We start from the raw sequence: 17,742 nt of genomic DNA on the forward strand, positions 1-17,742 counted from the left end.
ATTTGTGGCTTCAAACAACAACTCAAGCTTCCAGCCGAGCGACGATCGATCGAAAACGTTTCGTTTCTAATACACAGACGTTCTAACAGCAATGCCAAGCTAGAATACCACGTTACACGCCACTACACCTACCATTATCACCGGTGCCAAAGTGAAAGTAATTTGTTACATAGGGAGTTGGAGCGCCGATGTAACAATGCCCGACCGCCTCCGCGATGTGAACGCGATGTCCTTTGCACGATGTAAATAAACGGAGCCTTGACCGAGCCAGCCACCCTCCGCCTCCATTGACAGTAATAAGTTTCTATTTCTGGGGCGCGCGAAAAATCTCTAGTAGAAAATTGCGCTCAACTGACGCTTCCTGCTGCTCCGTTCGTTCGACGAACCCTCTTTATCGTCAAAGAAAATTGTCGTGATAAGAAGAGTGGTCCGTTAGTGACACTTAGACCTATCAGTAGCTTGTCAAGAATTTATTACCCCTTTAAAACCATCAAAATAATATACGAAGAATAATATATGAAGACATAAATATATTGATTTGTCCAAATTTAAATGATAGGTAGTTTACAGAAGGCTGTTAGGTATATAAGGATAGAATGGAAATGAAGTAATGGATATTTATAGGAAGCTACTACTTCACTGAATCGATCATCGTCCATAAACCAATCTGTATACATGAATTGACTGAACCTAGTTTCACAAGCCACAGAAGATCGCCAAACCACTGCCAGCAGCTCGTCGGCCAATAAACTTTGATCTCGATTGAAGCAACGAAAATCTGGAAAGGATAATCTCATGGCTATTACGGTGAATATATTCTGACGAGCTGTCTGTTTTAACGAAGAAATCGTCTGAAAATCGAAATACATATACTCACAAGTAGATTGCGAATATTTATAGGTTGCGAATACATATTTTTATGCATGCGACTGAAAGAGTAAGAACTACCCGAAGATATATTTCATCTTCTAAATATGATAACAAATTCTTTACGTCAGATATTTCATATATTTTCGTATATTCCGTGCATTCTATAAATTTAATATCTTAAAATTCCCCATAAACGTTTCTACATTTATTCTTATTATCAGAAATCCACTGTAACCCTAGTCTAGAGCTACCTCGATAGCAATGAAAGCAATCAAACTTTAGGTGTTCCATTGGTCAGAACGATTCGTCAGAGAACACGCATCTTCAACACTACGACCTAACGCAGCGCGTATTCAGCGATTACGCTTCGCTTTTCGTGGCGACCGTCGCGGTCTAACCCGGTGGAATCAGCCACTCCAAGTACTGTTAAGCATCCGTGGCACAAGTGCCACACCGAGGAAGTTCCAGTAATGTTCTCCGTGTGTCGAGAGCAGCGTATACAGAGCCAGGAGGGGCCTTGTTCCCACGCCCGACGCCGTGATCTTTGCCGAGCTACTTAGTCCTCCGCTAGAACGAGCCTCCCCTTCCCTTTTCCCTCCGTCGTTTCTTTTCTCTCGTCCTCTCTCGAGATCTATGGCCGTTCCGCTGCCTGACTCACCGAAAGGTGAGCGTTGCTCTCTGTTCTCCTTGCGACAGAGAACTCTCTCGCTCTCTGCTCTTGCCCGCTATCCTAAGACCAGAGGATATACACCTCCTTCTTTTCTTGCCCCGCAATGACTATGTGGGTTACATAAGGTGGTAACGCGCGAGCCTTGCGGCACGTTCGTGTAATAATAACGCGTACCTGAATCGGTGAACGGGAACGGGAGCAGTGGTGGAGATGGAGGGATGTTTAACGAACAGGAAGTCGCGTCTCAGACTCTCAAGGATGTTTCTGGTTCGGGATAGGATGAGGAGACTGGGGTGTTTTGCAGAGAGGCGTTGAGAGAGTTATTTGGGGACTATGTTGACGTTCGACGAAGTTTTGCTGATCCTGTACAAATACAGTGGCACTCCATCGTATTTATTACAATATTTACTTACTAATGAATTGGACAAGTTTGGGTTAAAGTGTTGGGAGAATAGATGGAGCAGATTTAAGTAAAACATAGGTTAAGAAAATTTACGACTAGGTTAGTGTGTAACTGTTTTGAGCATAAAAGGTATTAAGGGATGAGTGTAAAGAATGATAAGCCAAACCCATTTCTATGATAAAGAGGTCGAAATAAAAATAAATTATTATTATTATTAATAAATTGGGTCAAGTATATGGTTATATCATCATACATACTATGGAAATTAAATTTTAATGCTGCTCGCATATGACTACAAAAATTGGGTATTAAGAAAGGAAATGAACAAGTTGGTGAACAAACGCTTCAGTGGGAAATAATGATATGTGCAAATCTTTTTACTACTAAACTAAGTACTATTAAGTTACATATTCTATATCGTGCTTTTAAATTGTTCAAAAATTTTTGAGATAAAGAAAAGTAGGGAAGGATTGTCGTCGATAGACATGAATTTTTTCTTCAATTTTATGTTAGTTCAAAATTCTTTGAGGTAAAGAAAAGCGACTTTCTGTTGCAACTTTTCTTAAAACAATAAGAGTCTCTCTGCCTATCAAGAAACTTCGGTTAAATGAGAGATTAGAGTAGTAAAATTAATAGGTAATTCTCCAAATATATTTTCAAAATACTGGCCATCAAAATGCAATTTTGTGCTACTATATGACAAGGAAGCAGTTGCAAGAGGTGGAGACTTGTACGCATGGGTAAGAGACGATGTTGCATCGTAACCATGCTGAGAAAAACAGAAGCTTATAAGAGAGAAAGAGAAGCCACAGCCTATGTCCATATGATATCTATGATTAAAGTAATCAGAGAAAGAAGGGAGAAGCTGCATCGCGTGCACGTGATGCACGTGATCATAAACAATCGGCATATTAAGCTAACATCTACACGCGAATGTAAATATGTCGAAATGATTAGAAGCGTGCAGGGTCTTCGAACTCGGCAGAATCGTCGGAATGCCAAGAAAATCGGTGTACACCTTCGATCAATGTAATCTCGAATCACGAAGGATAAACCGTCTTCTCGATCATCGACTGGCTTGCACGCTTCAGAGAGAACTTATCGATCGAATCCAAACAACAGCTATAATTTCATGAAGATAATACACATATTTTGGTATCGAGAATACATGCAACTTCTATCTACAATTTAAATTTCTCAATTTTTTCCACTTTTTTCGAAGATAATTAATTAAAAGTTTACTTTTGTTAATTGCGTATAGAAAGAAACGAGAATAGTTTGAGATCAGAGATATGAGTTTTAAATAAGGAAACCGGAGAAATTTGAAGAAGAATGATATTAGTACTGTTATCTGAATTCCGTGTAGCTGTCTGTACAAGGAATGTTACCTGGTATGTCTTGAAAATTACCAACGATGAAACTACGAAATTAATGTTCTTATTTGTGTGTAGCAAACTAGCACTAGCTAATTTAGAAGAGGCTAAATTAAAATGATAATTATGTAGCAGGAATTTTTTGGAGGTACGAGAAATAAAGTATAAATAGTCAGTCTACAGAACTTCGCAATTAATAATTAAGATGTTGTAAAACATTATTTCTTACAGAAAAATTCGAAGTCTTATTACCTAATAAAAACTTTCCTTTTAGCATGTACAATTAATTCCGCGAGTTAATTCCCACATAGTTAATTTCAATTAATTAAAATTCCATACCCACTTTTCACCAAAGCAAAAGAAACATTCCACGATTAACATTTCACGTTCGTATTTATTAAAAATAGTTCCTACTCTTCGTCATCAATAGAACCATCACATTTCGCACTTGTCGCTGAAGAAAAACAATTCCTAAATTCCAAAACTTCCACCATGAACTATTTTTGCACCATTTTTTCCCCTCTTTCCAGTGTTCGCCCCCTAATCACTGCCAAATGTTGCAGCACAAAGGTGTTCAGGGAGTTTCACCCTAGGGACGCGAACCTACCCCTAGGAATTCGCGCGAGAAATGCCCCAGGACGACAAGTGCATATTCCCATCGCGGCGCTTTTAACACGGCCACCATCGTTGACCAAGGAACAATCGGATTAACGAAGTTAAACGATGGGGTGGCCACCCCCTCCGCTTTGCATCTGTCGCGTTTCGCACGTAGAGGCTCGCGGAGACGTTGCGGGGGTGTAGCTTCGTCGATAGGAAAATAACAGCCGGTTTTTCACCCTGACAGCAGATTAACTATCGCAGACGGTGTAGAAATGAACTTCAAAGGGGTCGTAGATAGTTTTCAGGGGTGGTTAATGATCGACGAACGGTGATGTGGTTTTCTTTCGAAATATCGGATCAAGCATCGTTCTGTGGCTTATTAGAGGATCAAACGGTGATGTTGGTTTGGAAGGTTTGAGTTCGAATGTATTATACATTGAAATTGAAAGATTTTTAGAGGATTTGAAGGGTAGTTCTAGATGACAGATAGTGGGAGTTTAGTGTAAAATTGCTTGTCGATGTGTGGACTGATCTTGATATTGGAATATTATCTATGCTAGAAATAGTGACGTATTGATATTATTGTTGACATGGATTTCAATTTTGATAACATTATATTGCGCGAACAATTTATCAGCTCAGAATGTAAAGGACGAGATTTTTACGCGAGATCTTTAATCTAACTTGAAAAATCAACAAAACGATGATCTTACTTTCTAGAGATAACAATATTGCTAAACGTCATAATGTCGGTGAATCACATCATCGCGTCATTAACCAAATACATATAATCTTATAGTGCTTAATTCTTTAATTTTCGAAGAATTGTACGATATCTCGGATACCTAATATCTTTCTTTTTTCTAACTAGTTCTCTTACTACACTGCACTAACATATCGTGTAAAATGTATTTTTTATGCAGCAGCATCAGAGAAAATGAATATTTCATTTGTGTGCGCGTTCAACGAACTAATTAAGTTGCGAACAAGCTAATTACCATCCGTTCACCTCTGATTAATTCTAACATAGACGCGTACCGCGTTTTCCAATAGTCTCGCGGGAGTCTGGTACTCTCTAACGTAATTTCTGGCATTAATTAATAATTATCAAACCGCGAACCTAAAACTTTCAGAACTATTCGAGATTAGCTAATTATCCATTCAAGAAACCCCAATTTGGACTATACTTTCCTAGTATATCATTCTGATTAGGGTAATTAATTATTAATTTTGAAGCTTCGAGATATAAAAGCAGTTAGTTCGTTTTTGCTCCTCTTAATAAGTTAAAAACTTGCAGGAAAGAAAAGCTCATGGAAAATTATAATACGACTGTTTGCATAATTTGTAACTCGTAACGTAGAATTCATTATGTAGTTTCTATTGTTTATGGCGAAAGAGATTAATAAAGTCACAGAGAAAATATTAATAATAGCAATAAATTTCAGAAAATGCGACGCTTTAATAAAATTTAGTAAACCAATTAAATTTCAGTAAATTTGGTTTTAGTAAAATAAATCTTCAAATTTTCAAGTACAGAAAAGAAAGAAAGCCTTTTCTATTAAAAACGCAATCGTTAAGTAGACTTCACCAGGGTCAAACAATTCATAACGCGTTGCGAACGATGACTCACATGCGCGCGCGCGATAGCTAATGAAATTCCACTTCCTCGCGCGACAAAGAAAACGCATGTCTCGCTTGTTGTTGCGTCGAGTCGTGCCTTGTGCGCTAATTCTATCAACTATCCGGTCAACCAGCGGATCCTTCAGGTCGAGAAACGCTTAACAAACAATATTCTTACTCATCTTACGAAAACATAAAAAAAGATACTGACTATCGTTCATTATAGTCACATGAAAAATTCACATGAGGGAATAAAGAAGCAGGAAAATCACGATTCACGTACTACAATGTGTTTTACGAACCGGCTGAGAAGAGAGTAACTCGGTCTTCTATTCTTCCTAATGAAAGAATGTTAGATTGAATTGAATATGGACGTTAGGTCGAAGCTTTAGAAGCAACTGTGAATTAAAAACGAAGGCTGGATATTATAAAGCTTGATATGTAGAGTGGTTTGACGAATTTATAATACAAATTGGCTTGATTTGTTCATTATTGATTTGATTATTATTGTACATGTGTAACATAGCTAAATAGTCTATTAGAAATTGTAGTAAGAACTCTGTGTTATGAAAATTGGATGTAAGATTTTATTAGTACTGAAATATGTATTAGAAGATTAATAGTTAGCCATTTTGTGAAGCTGCTATTAATAGCTGAAATTAAGTATATGCGATAAGATATAACCGATACGAACCTGTAATCATATTTCATCAAGTGCGACAAATAAATTATATAAGTTATTAAATATTCGTATAAAATTTTCCATTTATAATTAAAATATAATGAGTAATTATCAATTTAATTGATGTAATAAAGAGGGCTGTACAATTATTATTCATAATTCGATTTGCCATTATAATTTACTGCTACTAAATCATTTACTAATTTATTCATTACTTATTGCTGTTACATACAGTTTAAAAAAATATATATAAACTATATCGATTAAATTTGTATTTATTAACAAATGTTACAAAATAACGAAGAAAGAATGATAAAAAAATTAAGTTGAATGTTATTACATAATTATATAATTTATATTAAATAAAGCATATAGGCGACATCTGTAACAACTCTACATCTGTGACATGGTATATAACCGTTAATGTATTTATAAACGCGTAACGCGCGTGGCAACACACATGTGGGACACCGTAAAAATACTCGAAATCTTAGCAGGAGAGATCGTTTATAACGAGGACAAGGGGGATGAGAAAAAGAAGACGTATAGATATATTCTATACTCACCGAAGACATTTCCTAAGAGTCTGAGCCGCGCCACCCTAGTGGCTGTATTGACGGTTAATGGTCTCCGTGGTCGTTGACAAGATAATGCCAGAGCCATTGAGAATGGTTACCAAGTACGCGTTTATTGAAATTCAAGAGAAACCCACGTATTTTGAAGAACAAGTCCACAACCAAAATATGCTCCTTTTAGAATTTCCTCGATTGCCTCCTTGGATCGAACTTGGGAAATGGGAAAGTGCCTCTCTAAGTGCCCCGAGCTGTAGCATTTGTTAATTTGGTATTTTCTATAATATGAATTCGATAATCAAACGCTAGGTGCGATAATGAAACAGTTTACGACACGCTTAACCTGGTAAAGTATAATTTTGAAACACTAGAGCGTTTGAATATTCATATAACTTTCTACTATTTGTAAACGATGATCCGATAACATACTTTTTCGATTAATAAGAAGAAAACCTCGCGAAATGTTATCAAGTACTCGTAGTAATTATTTCGAAACATGAATTTGGTTCGTTTGCACCCGATACTCTAAGCAAAATATCGATCAACGATTCTTCGATATTAAGCTTTCTCAATATCGCGTTACAATTTCGAAATACCAAAGCATTTGAATATTTACCATCTATTCGTACACGATGATCTGTCAACATAGTTTCTCGAATAATAAGAAAGTAAAATTCTGCGAAATATTGTCCAAATATTCACACTAATTGGTAATTGTTCCACAAAATAAATTTGACCCGCTTGCACGCAACACTATATGCAAAATATCGATCGACGATTGTTCGATAGCGAGGTTTTCAATATCGCGCCACAGCTCGAGATCTCGAAAAGGAACTCTAAAGTAGGAGATGGCGCTGTGAGAAAAACAGAAGGAAGGAAGGAAGAGTACCACGCGAACAACCCATGTTTGTCACCTGAGTTTTCTCGCGGTTGAGTAAGGAGAAACGGCAAAAGATGGGGGAGGCCGGAGGAAAGGAGCGCGAATTCACGCAGAGAAGCCAGGAAAAGGCGGACAGCTTGAACCAAGCCACTACAACGACTGGCTTTCGTTGCAGAAGCAAACTCCCCATCTGCTCTGTTCGTTGCTGCCCCAACTCCGTGCTGTCATTACATGGTTGTGTGTGTGCGAGCACGCCCTTGTTCGTGTGAATATGTGCGGTTACCAATACACCTTGGCAATTCGTGCGTGGCGGCAGGCGGACGTTCTAACCTCTCGAAGCGGAAAGGTTGCGGTGAAATGAGACGCTATATATCTGCAGGATCTCACCTTGCGGATATCTCGTTGATAAGTAGTTACCTTATCTACCATTGCTCAACCGAAGTTCGAAGAACCGCTATACAACGATAGCCATGAAAACTTTAGTACAAGTGAGACAACGATCAAATTCGCGCGGTCGGTAATTGATGTATGTTTTTCGCTGCATAGAAATTATCGATAAAGAAGAACATTATGAAAACAATGAGAACCTATGAACTGAATTTGTATCATCAGGTCAGAAGTGCTTTACAACGATTTAGGATAAAATAATTGAATTGTGGAGAATTTTGTTTCAATTTGTACTTTGTATCTTACGCGATAAAGACGTTTGCGTAAAATATACAACACAAATTAAAGTCAAATATGTTAAATTGTCAACAGTTAAATATGATTCAAATATGTGGACTGAACTTTAATTGTAGAGTTGCATGAATATTATTGATAAATTTAATATAATTCTTTTCTTGTGTTTATTTAGAATATTTTTTAAATTTTTCCATAAGAAAATATATGTTTCATTTGATAATTTTTCACATTGTAGGAAAATATAACCTCAATAGCATAGGAGAGAGTTGCATAAGATATGCTCACTGATTTAGAAGAATAAAGTGGTGGCATGATTTTCCTAACCTCGACGGGAGATTCAGACGTAGTTAAGAGAAGAACAGAAAGTCGAAATTTCGAATCTTTCTTGACCTAGATCTAGACTTTTCAATAACGATCTCGATCGCAGGCAGTTGTACACGTATGTATATATATTACAAGCGTCGTGTGCAAACGTACAAGGAGGAGCGTGTATGTCGCAGCTGCAGCTGCCTGCAGGAGCGGAACACTGGGCTTTAGGGATGGCAACGGTTGTGCACCACCTGGCCTTAGGAAGCCAGCACCGGGCCTCGGCATTGGCGTAGACTCTACTTGAGACGAATGACCGGAAAAAAGGGGAATAGAAGAGTACAATAGAGCAACGACTTTCAAAATTCCGGCACCCTCCTAAATAGTCTGACAACCTTGCAAAAATCGATCGATGGCTTTTAGAAATATACTTATGCTTAGGAGATGCAATTTATTGCTATCTATAATTGTATAATGTTAAATAAAAATTAATAGAACAGATTATTAGTTAGTTAGGAATAATATTCAATTAGAAAAATATTTATATAATTTGGAAGGTAGGCAATATAAATTTCCTATAGACTATGATTTAAATATTAATTTGATATGAAGAAAGTGTTCAGGTGTCAATATTTCATTTTGCATAAAGATGTTAATTGTATTAAATTAATTAAACTGAATAAATCTGTTAATTTGTAATTTCTTTAAAAATAAGTGAATGAAATTTTAGAATTCGCTTTTCTAAAGATAAAAGTAATAGTGAATAAAAATAGATCAGTTTGAAATACTACAGGCAGGTCTATTTATAATACACTGACATTTTGTAATGGAAAATTAACTTAAAAGTTGTTGGCGTTCCTCGTTCTTTATATCATATCAAGATGCATAAAAATAATCTGTAACAGACACATTTGTTAGTGAAACGGGTTTTGATCTTCTTTCTCGAGTTAACATATTTTCGGCTGTAGTTTTAAGTTCAAAATCACATCTGTACATTATTTGTCACAAGTAGAAGCTGGCGTCTCGGAATTACCAGTCGATCTATTTCAGTGCTGTACAGGAGTCATAAATTATAATCTATATATCTAGCAGCCAAATATTGAGAAATGTGTAATTTAAAAGACAATAAACAAAACTTTTACTAGAGATGCGTGTGGTTTTAGTCTAATGAGTATAATTATTATTTCATAGAAACATAATTTCATAAAAAAAAATACATAGTAAAACTAGTAAACTTACATTAAATATATCATTGGACATATTTTTGGTTATTACGTGAATTATGTATGGAACGATTTCCTTTACAAGTTGATTCTTTATGCATCGATGGAAACGAAAAGCTTTATTGATAGATGGGCTACGATTCATTACGTTGGATGCACGACAAATGACGCAACACACAAATTTTCCCGCTTTACGAGCCAATAACTTTCACGGGGCATTACCATACTTGATCGCATTAATAGTCCCAAGCATAATAAGTCTTGATCGGATTAAGGGTAGCGGGAACCCCAGCAAACGCTTACGACTGCTTAATAGAAACGTTATTTCCATGACTCTGGTCAGACACCCTCATGGTATCCTCAAGGTGGAAATATCGCAATCGATCTTAAAATTCATGTACATTGTATTCTTTACAATACCTTGTAATATTCTTCATAGTAACTCCTTATACAATAATTCTCTATAACGTAAAGCGAAATTGTAAGATAATAAAATTACAAAAGAATTCAAATTTGAAATTAAAAAAATAAGAAAAGGGTCTGAGAATTTCGAAACACTATCACATTGAATATTTTCACGAAGAAGGAGCGGAAGGCACATGATAAATTATTTAATGGATGCATAAACATCCACAATCTTGTCAACCATAAATCCCCTAAATCCCATAAAAATTCATTTTTATCTAAAGGAAAATAGGAGTCTTTGCTGGTTGGCTCCCCTTCAAGGATCACGCAAAGAATAGTAAATTCTCCCTCGTTCAGCAAGCTATATTTTCCAGAATTATGGTGGGTTCGGCTTAATTCCCGTGAAAGAAACAGGGAAAAGAGCCGAGCGAATTAACGCGTTAAGCCTTCGTCGCGAGGCGACGCGCGATTTCTATAGAATTTCCACAACGGCGAGCTAGCAGGCGGGGTTGGAGGGGCAGTGTGTTGCGCAATCTTACGCCACCCCCGCCGCCCATCCGACCATGGGGTTTGCGCGTTGATATCGCAATAGAAGCTGTATCGATCCCGGGCCGACAGGAGACCGGCTGTTGTCAGGGGGTTGATAACGATATGCAAGCTCTATAGACACAGCACGACTAAAAGCTCCGCGGAGCTTTCAGCCTCTGTCGCGAGGGCAGTCTCCGCACACGCGGCTTCAGCCATTTTTCGCCAAGCGATTCACTGCGATTCAGCATGGATTTAAACTCTATCTTCGAGTATGCAAATGGAAATCGAGGAAATGTTTGAATTTTGCTCTAGGAAAGGAAGTTGGTTTTCGGTAGCCTGTTTCCTACACTTCACATTATTAACTATTTTTCCTATTAAGTAACTAGTTTTGTTATAGGCGAAGAAGTAGATTGTTTTCATATTCTTTTGAAGATAGATATCGTCGCGACTATCCTTTTAGGGAGTGAAACGTTTGGGTTTTGGTCTGGAGGAAATAGATCTTTGGTAGCGTAGTTTTCTATATCTTTTTGGAAGGTATATAAACTCTATATACGTTTCTTAGATATTACAGATATTTGGACATTTTGTAGATTTTATTCGCTGGTTACCGAAATGTTACGCTGTGTCATTATATCGTTTCCCTGAACGAGAGATTGAATTTTTAGTAGGATCATATCTACTACAGTGTACATAATCTTGTAGCAATAATCTTGCATTTTCAAATATTATCTTATGCAGTTGTTACTGAATTGTATTTATGATTATATTATTTTTATCGAACGAAAAAGCGGATTTCTGCTTTAATGGATGGCTTTGCAAATCTGTTAAAAGCTCCATAATTTTGTATATATTACAGTTCTTAGATATTATTTTATTCAGTTGTTACTGGATTATTGTATTTTGTTACCGTATTATTTTTGCTGGTAGATTGGTTTCCTGTTAAAAGTTTTGATATTATGCAAGAATGAACAATCAATATCTTCTTTATGCTTCGATATATCACGAAATATCAAGAAAAGCTGTTTGCTGAATCGACAACTCGTGATTGCAAGATAGCGTAAAAACCATTTATAGAAGATGAATGAAGGGAACGTTTGATAAAAATAAAAATCGAGAGGAAGCGATAAGTTTCCTTGGATCTTTCATCGGTGATCGACGATGATGAATTCGTGCACACGCGATGGAGGAATCATTTTTCCGATCGAAGGGCAATCGTCCTTCGAGAATTCTCGAAAGACGAATGAATCTTTTTCTCTATGTTCGAGTCACTTTGAGTTTTTGAACGAACTGCGACCAAAAAGGATATTACTTTGGAAAAAATGTGAAACGCGGAAGAGCGTTCCTGGTGTCGGCGGATCGATAAGCGGAGGTTTTATAGCTTTTAGAGTGTTCTGTTGATTTATTTCGAGCACTTTCCCATTAACGTTTGTCGGCGGATTGACGAACGATAGAGGCCGGAAAATCGGGCAGAGATTGGAATGAAATGCTCCACACAAGAGAACGACCGAAATAAAATTCTCTTTTAATTGCTTCCTTGTTTATCCTCCACCAGAGATTAAATTCCTTTTACGAATTATTGAAAAATTGTTAATTGATTCTTTAATAATAATTCAATAAAATAAGCAAACCATTAACCATCTGCCTTCTTAAAAATTGTAAATAACGATTCAGATGTTACAAAAAAAAAAAATGTTAAATGATTATACCTACACTTATTACAAACGGTTGAAATTTGATGGAAACCCAATGGAGGATGATGAAACACGTCCAATTTCCATACCTGCGAACAGATGGTCGATTTTGCGCGTGCTTCGGGAAAGGAAAAGGCACCTTGTTGTCATCGGGATTTGCATGTGAATTCCCATGAACACGACGTACGGATATTTTTTGTTCGTTCAGCTTCTGGCGTAGAAAGGAAGGAAGGAAGGAAGGAAGGAAGGAAGCAGGAAAGGAAGGGATCGTGTGAGGGGAAGCCATTCGAGAAACCAGCAACTTCCCCTCAGGATATTATGGCAGATGGGCCGTGAAGCTTATCCCCCTTAAGATCCTAATGAATCCGCGTGTATAATCCGACCATATTGTGTAAAGATGATTAACGTGGAGGGTAAGAAGAAATTTTTGAAAAATTCCCAGGTGTCGTGAGGTATTTCTTGTTCTTGCGATTACTTTTTAAATTAAGAAATTTTTTTCGAAGAATTCAGGAGGGTTCTAAAGATTTTTACATGAAATTTTAATCATGTAAATTATTATATTAATCAGTGATTTCCATCTTTTACTTGTTTATTACGTAAAACTATGTCTAGAGGTTCGAAGTGAACAACGAAATTAGATTAATAGTAAATTCATTTCGTGTGTTTAATGTTCCAAAAGTACTGCTCATATTGGCCATCGAACACAACGGATGCACTCGAAGTACGTGTTATTCAATTTACAGATTGAATTTTGCTGAAGTTAACGCAATGGGAAAATTAAACAAATACTTTGAAAGCCAAACTATAGATATAAATTAAGAAAAGTATATGAAACAACAATATAATAAATTATATTATAAATTAACAAACCATATAATTTACAAGCTATTTAAGAATTAAATAACCGTATAAAAGATTAGATTTAGAAATAATAAATTGAACTATAAATTAAATAAACAATATGAAATAAACAATATAAAAAATCATATAAAATGATATCTACTACATAAAATATGAGCTACGTAACAAATTAACAAACCATATAATCTATAAACTACATAAAAAAACCAACAAATTAAATAAACTATAAACTATAGAAAGTACTTAAACTCAAATATTACAAAAATTCAGATATTAACGAAATAATATTAGCCCAAACGAATAAAATACCAGACTTCCATTAGAGACAAAAAGATCACAAGCAAATAACCGAAAATAAACCTTCCACTTCACAATCCTCCGTTACTTCTGCCTCCAATTCATTTCAAGTACCAACATCAATCTTTGAATATTATCGGTTCATTTGCATCACAAAAACCATTCTGAAATCCCAAGACGCTAACAAGTCGCCCGCCATCAAAGAAAAAGGGGTCGCGAATTACACGAGATCGTCTTGAACAAGGGTTAGGCCTAATCTCCATAGACCTCGTTGATTAACCAGGATAATTCAATCACGACAAGCCGAACGACGAAATGTTCCTTGAAGACTGTTGAGTGGCTATTTGATGTTATCACGGATCGTCCATCGATGCTAAGATCGCTCGAGTTTCCAGACTCCAGAAGAAAAGCTTGGGTAAGGTATAATTAGAGGATAAAAAAGAGCTGGAGGAAACGGTGTGCATGAGCGGATTAAGACGCCGCGTCGGTTTGAACGTCTTTTACTCATCCAACGTTTATTGCTCTCGTTGCTGTGTTCACCGGGAACTTTCTCGGTTTACGCGGGGGTCAATGGTTCACCGTGGTTCTCAGTTTCTATGGAGATGTCGACGGTTTACTGCGCAAACATTGTGCGTCCACTTTTTGTGAAATTACGGTTTTCATATGCAACAAATAGTTCTTTTTCCTATGCTGTATAAATATCATATTTGTATCCATTTCATAAGTCTGTTGGAAATAATATTTTTATTCATCCTTTTGTTTATTTCGAAATATTTTCATAAGATCCACTTTTATCATTTCAGGTTCCTGAAAAGGACCAGCGCCCGATTTGCAATCCATTTTATAGCAGCATTGATAAAAATAAATATGATAAATACAATGCAAAATGTATTTCGATTATAGCGTAACGCTAAAGGTGGACATATAATGTTTGTGCAGTAAATCATCCGATGTATGCTTTGAAAAATATTCTAAATTTTTGTCATTGTCTGAACATTGTCTGAACTCATGGTCTGACAGTATAAATGTGTGTGTATATTTAATACTATAATTAACAGAGCAGTTACAATCAGAATGGTTTCAGGATTTTCTTAAGGGTTTAAATGATTTGATTAAGGGTTTTGCGTAATAATACACAAAGGTGCATTTTCAGGGATTTGGTTAATTTTTTAAACAATTTGTGGACGGAGGCTTGTTTCCCTTTTACGCTGTGTATTTTTTCATATATCGTTCATTTCAGTCTCCTTGGTACAAATTTCGTGCTTTACATGTCGATGTTTCATTTCGGTCCAGGAATATCTGATCGAGGATTCTGTGTTTATTTAAAGTGTACATGAAATAATATTCAAATGACTGGAGAAATAATTGAATTTCGTCCAACGACATTAAGATGTTCGAAAATATTATCGCATTTTGACAGCTTCCATACGTTTACATCCTTCCAAATGAAATAGATAGAAATCGTTAAAACGATGTTATTAATGCGTCAACTTGAATCTACCATTTCAGTCCGCCGATGATCTTGCGAAGTCTGAACAAATTTAAATAAATTTCGGATTTATAGCAACGGAAAACCGAAAGGGAACCAGCTGCCACCAGGATGTCGATAAAACGTAACCTTCATCACTATCAAAATACACGTGCATTGCGATATCTTGGAATTCCAGTGGTCTGTTCGCGTTTCATTCGATTGTTGCTAAGAATAGACAATGAATTCGTTCTCGTATTCCTTTATTTTCAGAAAATTAGAAAATCTATTTCTCGCCGAATACGATAAAAGCGAAATGTTATAAGAAGATATGAAAAAAAAGAATAAATTTATAAAGAGTAGAAGTTACAACCCTTTTACCCTTCGAACAAATTCTACCACGTTATTGTATCCCTTACAATTCCTCTAAATAAAATATCTTAGTATTTCCAAACAAAGTCAACGTCACCAGGACTATTATACCGTCTTATTAAACCTTACACACGAACAAACCTTACAAATATATAATTTGAACACTGATGGAACTACGATTCAAACAAAAACCACTCAATCTAACCCATTATGTCCAACAACTTCCTACGTACCCATAACTTCTCATAATTCTCCTTCTAACCTTCTTCTCCACCACCGCTACACCACCTTAAAATCAAACCGAAACCTCGACCCAACCTCTCTCCATCCTCTAAGCAACCATCTTGAAAAAGCTGGCGAGCAAGAGGTCTCCTCAATTCTCGCGATGTAATTAACAATTAGCGAGGATCCTCGGCTCCGGGACCGGGGCTAATTGTGGCAATTACAGCTGGTTCCCGGCGAACTTCCTGCGATCAGCAACGATAACGTCGACAATGTTGACCCCGGGTACAACGTTGTGGGCGGGTTGAAGACGCGTTCGCAGTCACCGATCGCACGTTCGCCGACACTTGAACTCCTGACACGCGACAATTAAATCATCCACTCGTTGCTAGTCGTCTCGTCTCGCTTTCAGGGCGCCACGCGGGATGACCAATTGAGCGTAGGCCGCGACCAATCGTCTCCGTTGTCCGCGTTCGCCGGGTTTTCGCCAAGCGGACGAGGGAAACCGACAAGAATTCGACCGACTTCCGGCGATCATCGCTGAATCAGCCTGCAGTGGCCTCGGACGGACGGACACGTGGCTCGCGAACTTTTAATTGGGACCTGGCTGCCAGCAAGAACTTTCAAGAGTTTGAAGCGTAGGGGGTGAGAATTTCGACGAACGAGATGGTTTCAGCGAGTTTTTAGGGGAAGAAGGTGCGTACTCAACGAAGCATCCGGGTGAACAGAGAAGCGGAGGAAGGTAAATTTACGGTTGAAGCATGGTTGATCTTCATGTTGGATTGCTTTGACGGATTTTTTTTGTTCTCAGGTAATTTGAGTAATTCCGGGAAATTTCTCTGCTCCTGAAGCGAAATTACGCGTTACTCTTTCTTCCAGCTTTCATCCTTTCTCGTCTATGTTGCTCTGCGATTTGTATATATCGATTTATTTCATTATTCCGTATATAGGAAGGGTGGCGTATAGGGTAGAAAGAAATTTGTCTACTTCAGAAGCGAAATTAGGGGAGTTGTTCCTTTCTCGAGCATTCGCTTTTTCTCGTTTATGTTGCTTTATAATTTGTCTATACTGGTGTGTTTTATTAATCTGTACGTTCGTAGTATTTTGTAATAAGCTTGTTACAGATTTTTGACTGATTTTCTTGCTTTAGCGAATTTTTCTTTCTCTGCGTTTAAGGAGGGTAGAAAAGGTTCTTCTCTCGTGCATGTTGCTTGCTGTACGAAAAATTAGTAGGTCGTTCAGTGAAGTAGAATTCTAACGGGCTATGTTCATTTAAAAAATTGAGGTTGGTCCCAATATATTCTGGTCTAAAAAGTAGAATTTCCTAATCTTTCATCTCGTTAGTAGACCGTTTGTTCTAATGCCTCATTTTAGACGCACGCATGCAGAAAATCTGAAGGTTTCTCCGCGATAATATCGCTTTTCCTGTATAATATGGAAAATCGTACGATGATCTCTAGCTACTTCGACTCGCAGTATGCGCACCTTGATTTTTTAATCTGATAAAATGAATAATTCATCATAACCACGTACCATACGTAGATACAATAAATCTACTTGTGCTTCTGCGCTCGCGATATCTTCAAAACATCTACAAAACTGGTATTCTCAACTGCATAATTACTCCTTTTCTCTGATATCATAATTACGAATTCAAGTTGAAACTTCTTAGAAATTTCAGGTTGTACTTCGTATTAGATAAACGAGATTTAATACGAAAGATGTAATTTAAGTCGTCTTAAAATTCAGAATAAACGAAATAGCATTAATAGAGGATAAAGGAAAGATAAAAATAGGAAATAATCCCTAAACCCAATGTATCAATATATCTAAAACAATTTCCACATTTAGAGATACAAGCGTCTGCGAATTTTATAATATTAGTTTAATCCTGTGACATCTATCTATATACAATAATTTCAACATCTCAAAGTATAAAAGCCTGTCTAAAACATTTCTTAAATTCAAAGATGTACGAATCTAAACAATAATTTGTTAATCCAAAGTAATTTCTA

General features: G+C 36.8%; 2 protein-coding genes across 5 annotated transcripts in view; one reads left to right on the top strand and one right to left on the bottom strand.

The window, feature by feature from the left end:
- neur (E3 ubiquitin-protein ligase neur) overlaps positions 1–17,742 on the bottom strand; it is a 122,722-nt gene that overhangs the window by 22,661 nt on the left and 82,319 nt on the right. Inside the window, exon 1 of one of the 4 annotated variants that reach the window (XM_069122417.1) lies at positions 6,785–7,133. The exons of the other annotated variants lie outside the window; for them this stretch is intronic. Coding sequence (XP_068978518.1) covers positions 6,785–6,881 — 97 coding nt within the window. The 5' untranslated portion in view covers positions 6,882–7,133. Of the gene's footprint in view, positions 1–6,784; positions 7,134–17,742 lie in introns of those variants that run through there. 4 annotated transcript variants of the gene reach the window in all.
- LOC138184457 (uncharacterized) lies at positions 7,639–9,214 on the top strand. The gene is given in 2 exon segments (XM_081833757.1): positions 7,639–7,943; positions 8,814–9,214. Coding segments are annotated over 2 exon segments (459 nt in total). The 3' UTR covers positions 8,968–9,214.

Source organism: Bombus flavifrons, chromosome 10, assembly GCF_040668555.2.
Source record: "Bombus flavifrons isolate JBK064 chromosome 10, iyBomFlav1_principal, whole genome shotgun sequence".
NCBI lineage: Eukaryota > Metazoa > Arthropoda > Insecta > Hymenoptera > Apidae > Bombus > Bombus flavifrons.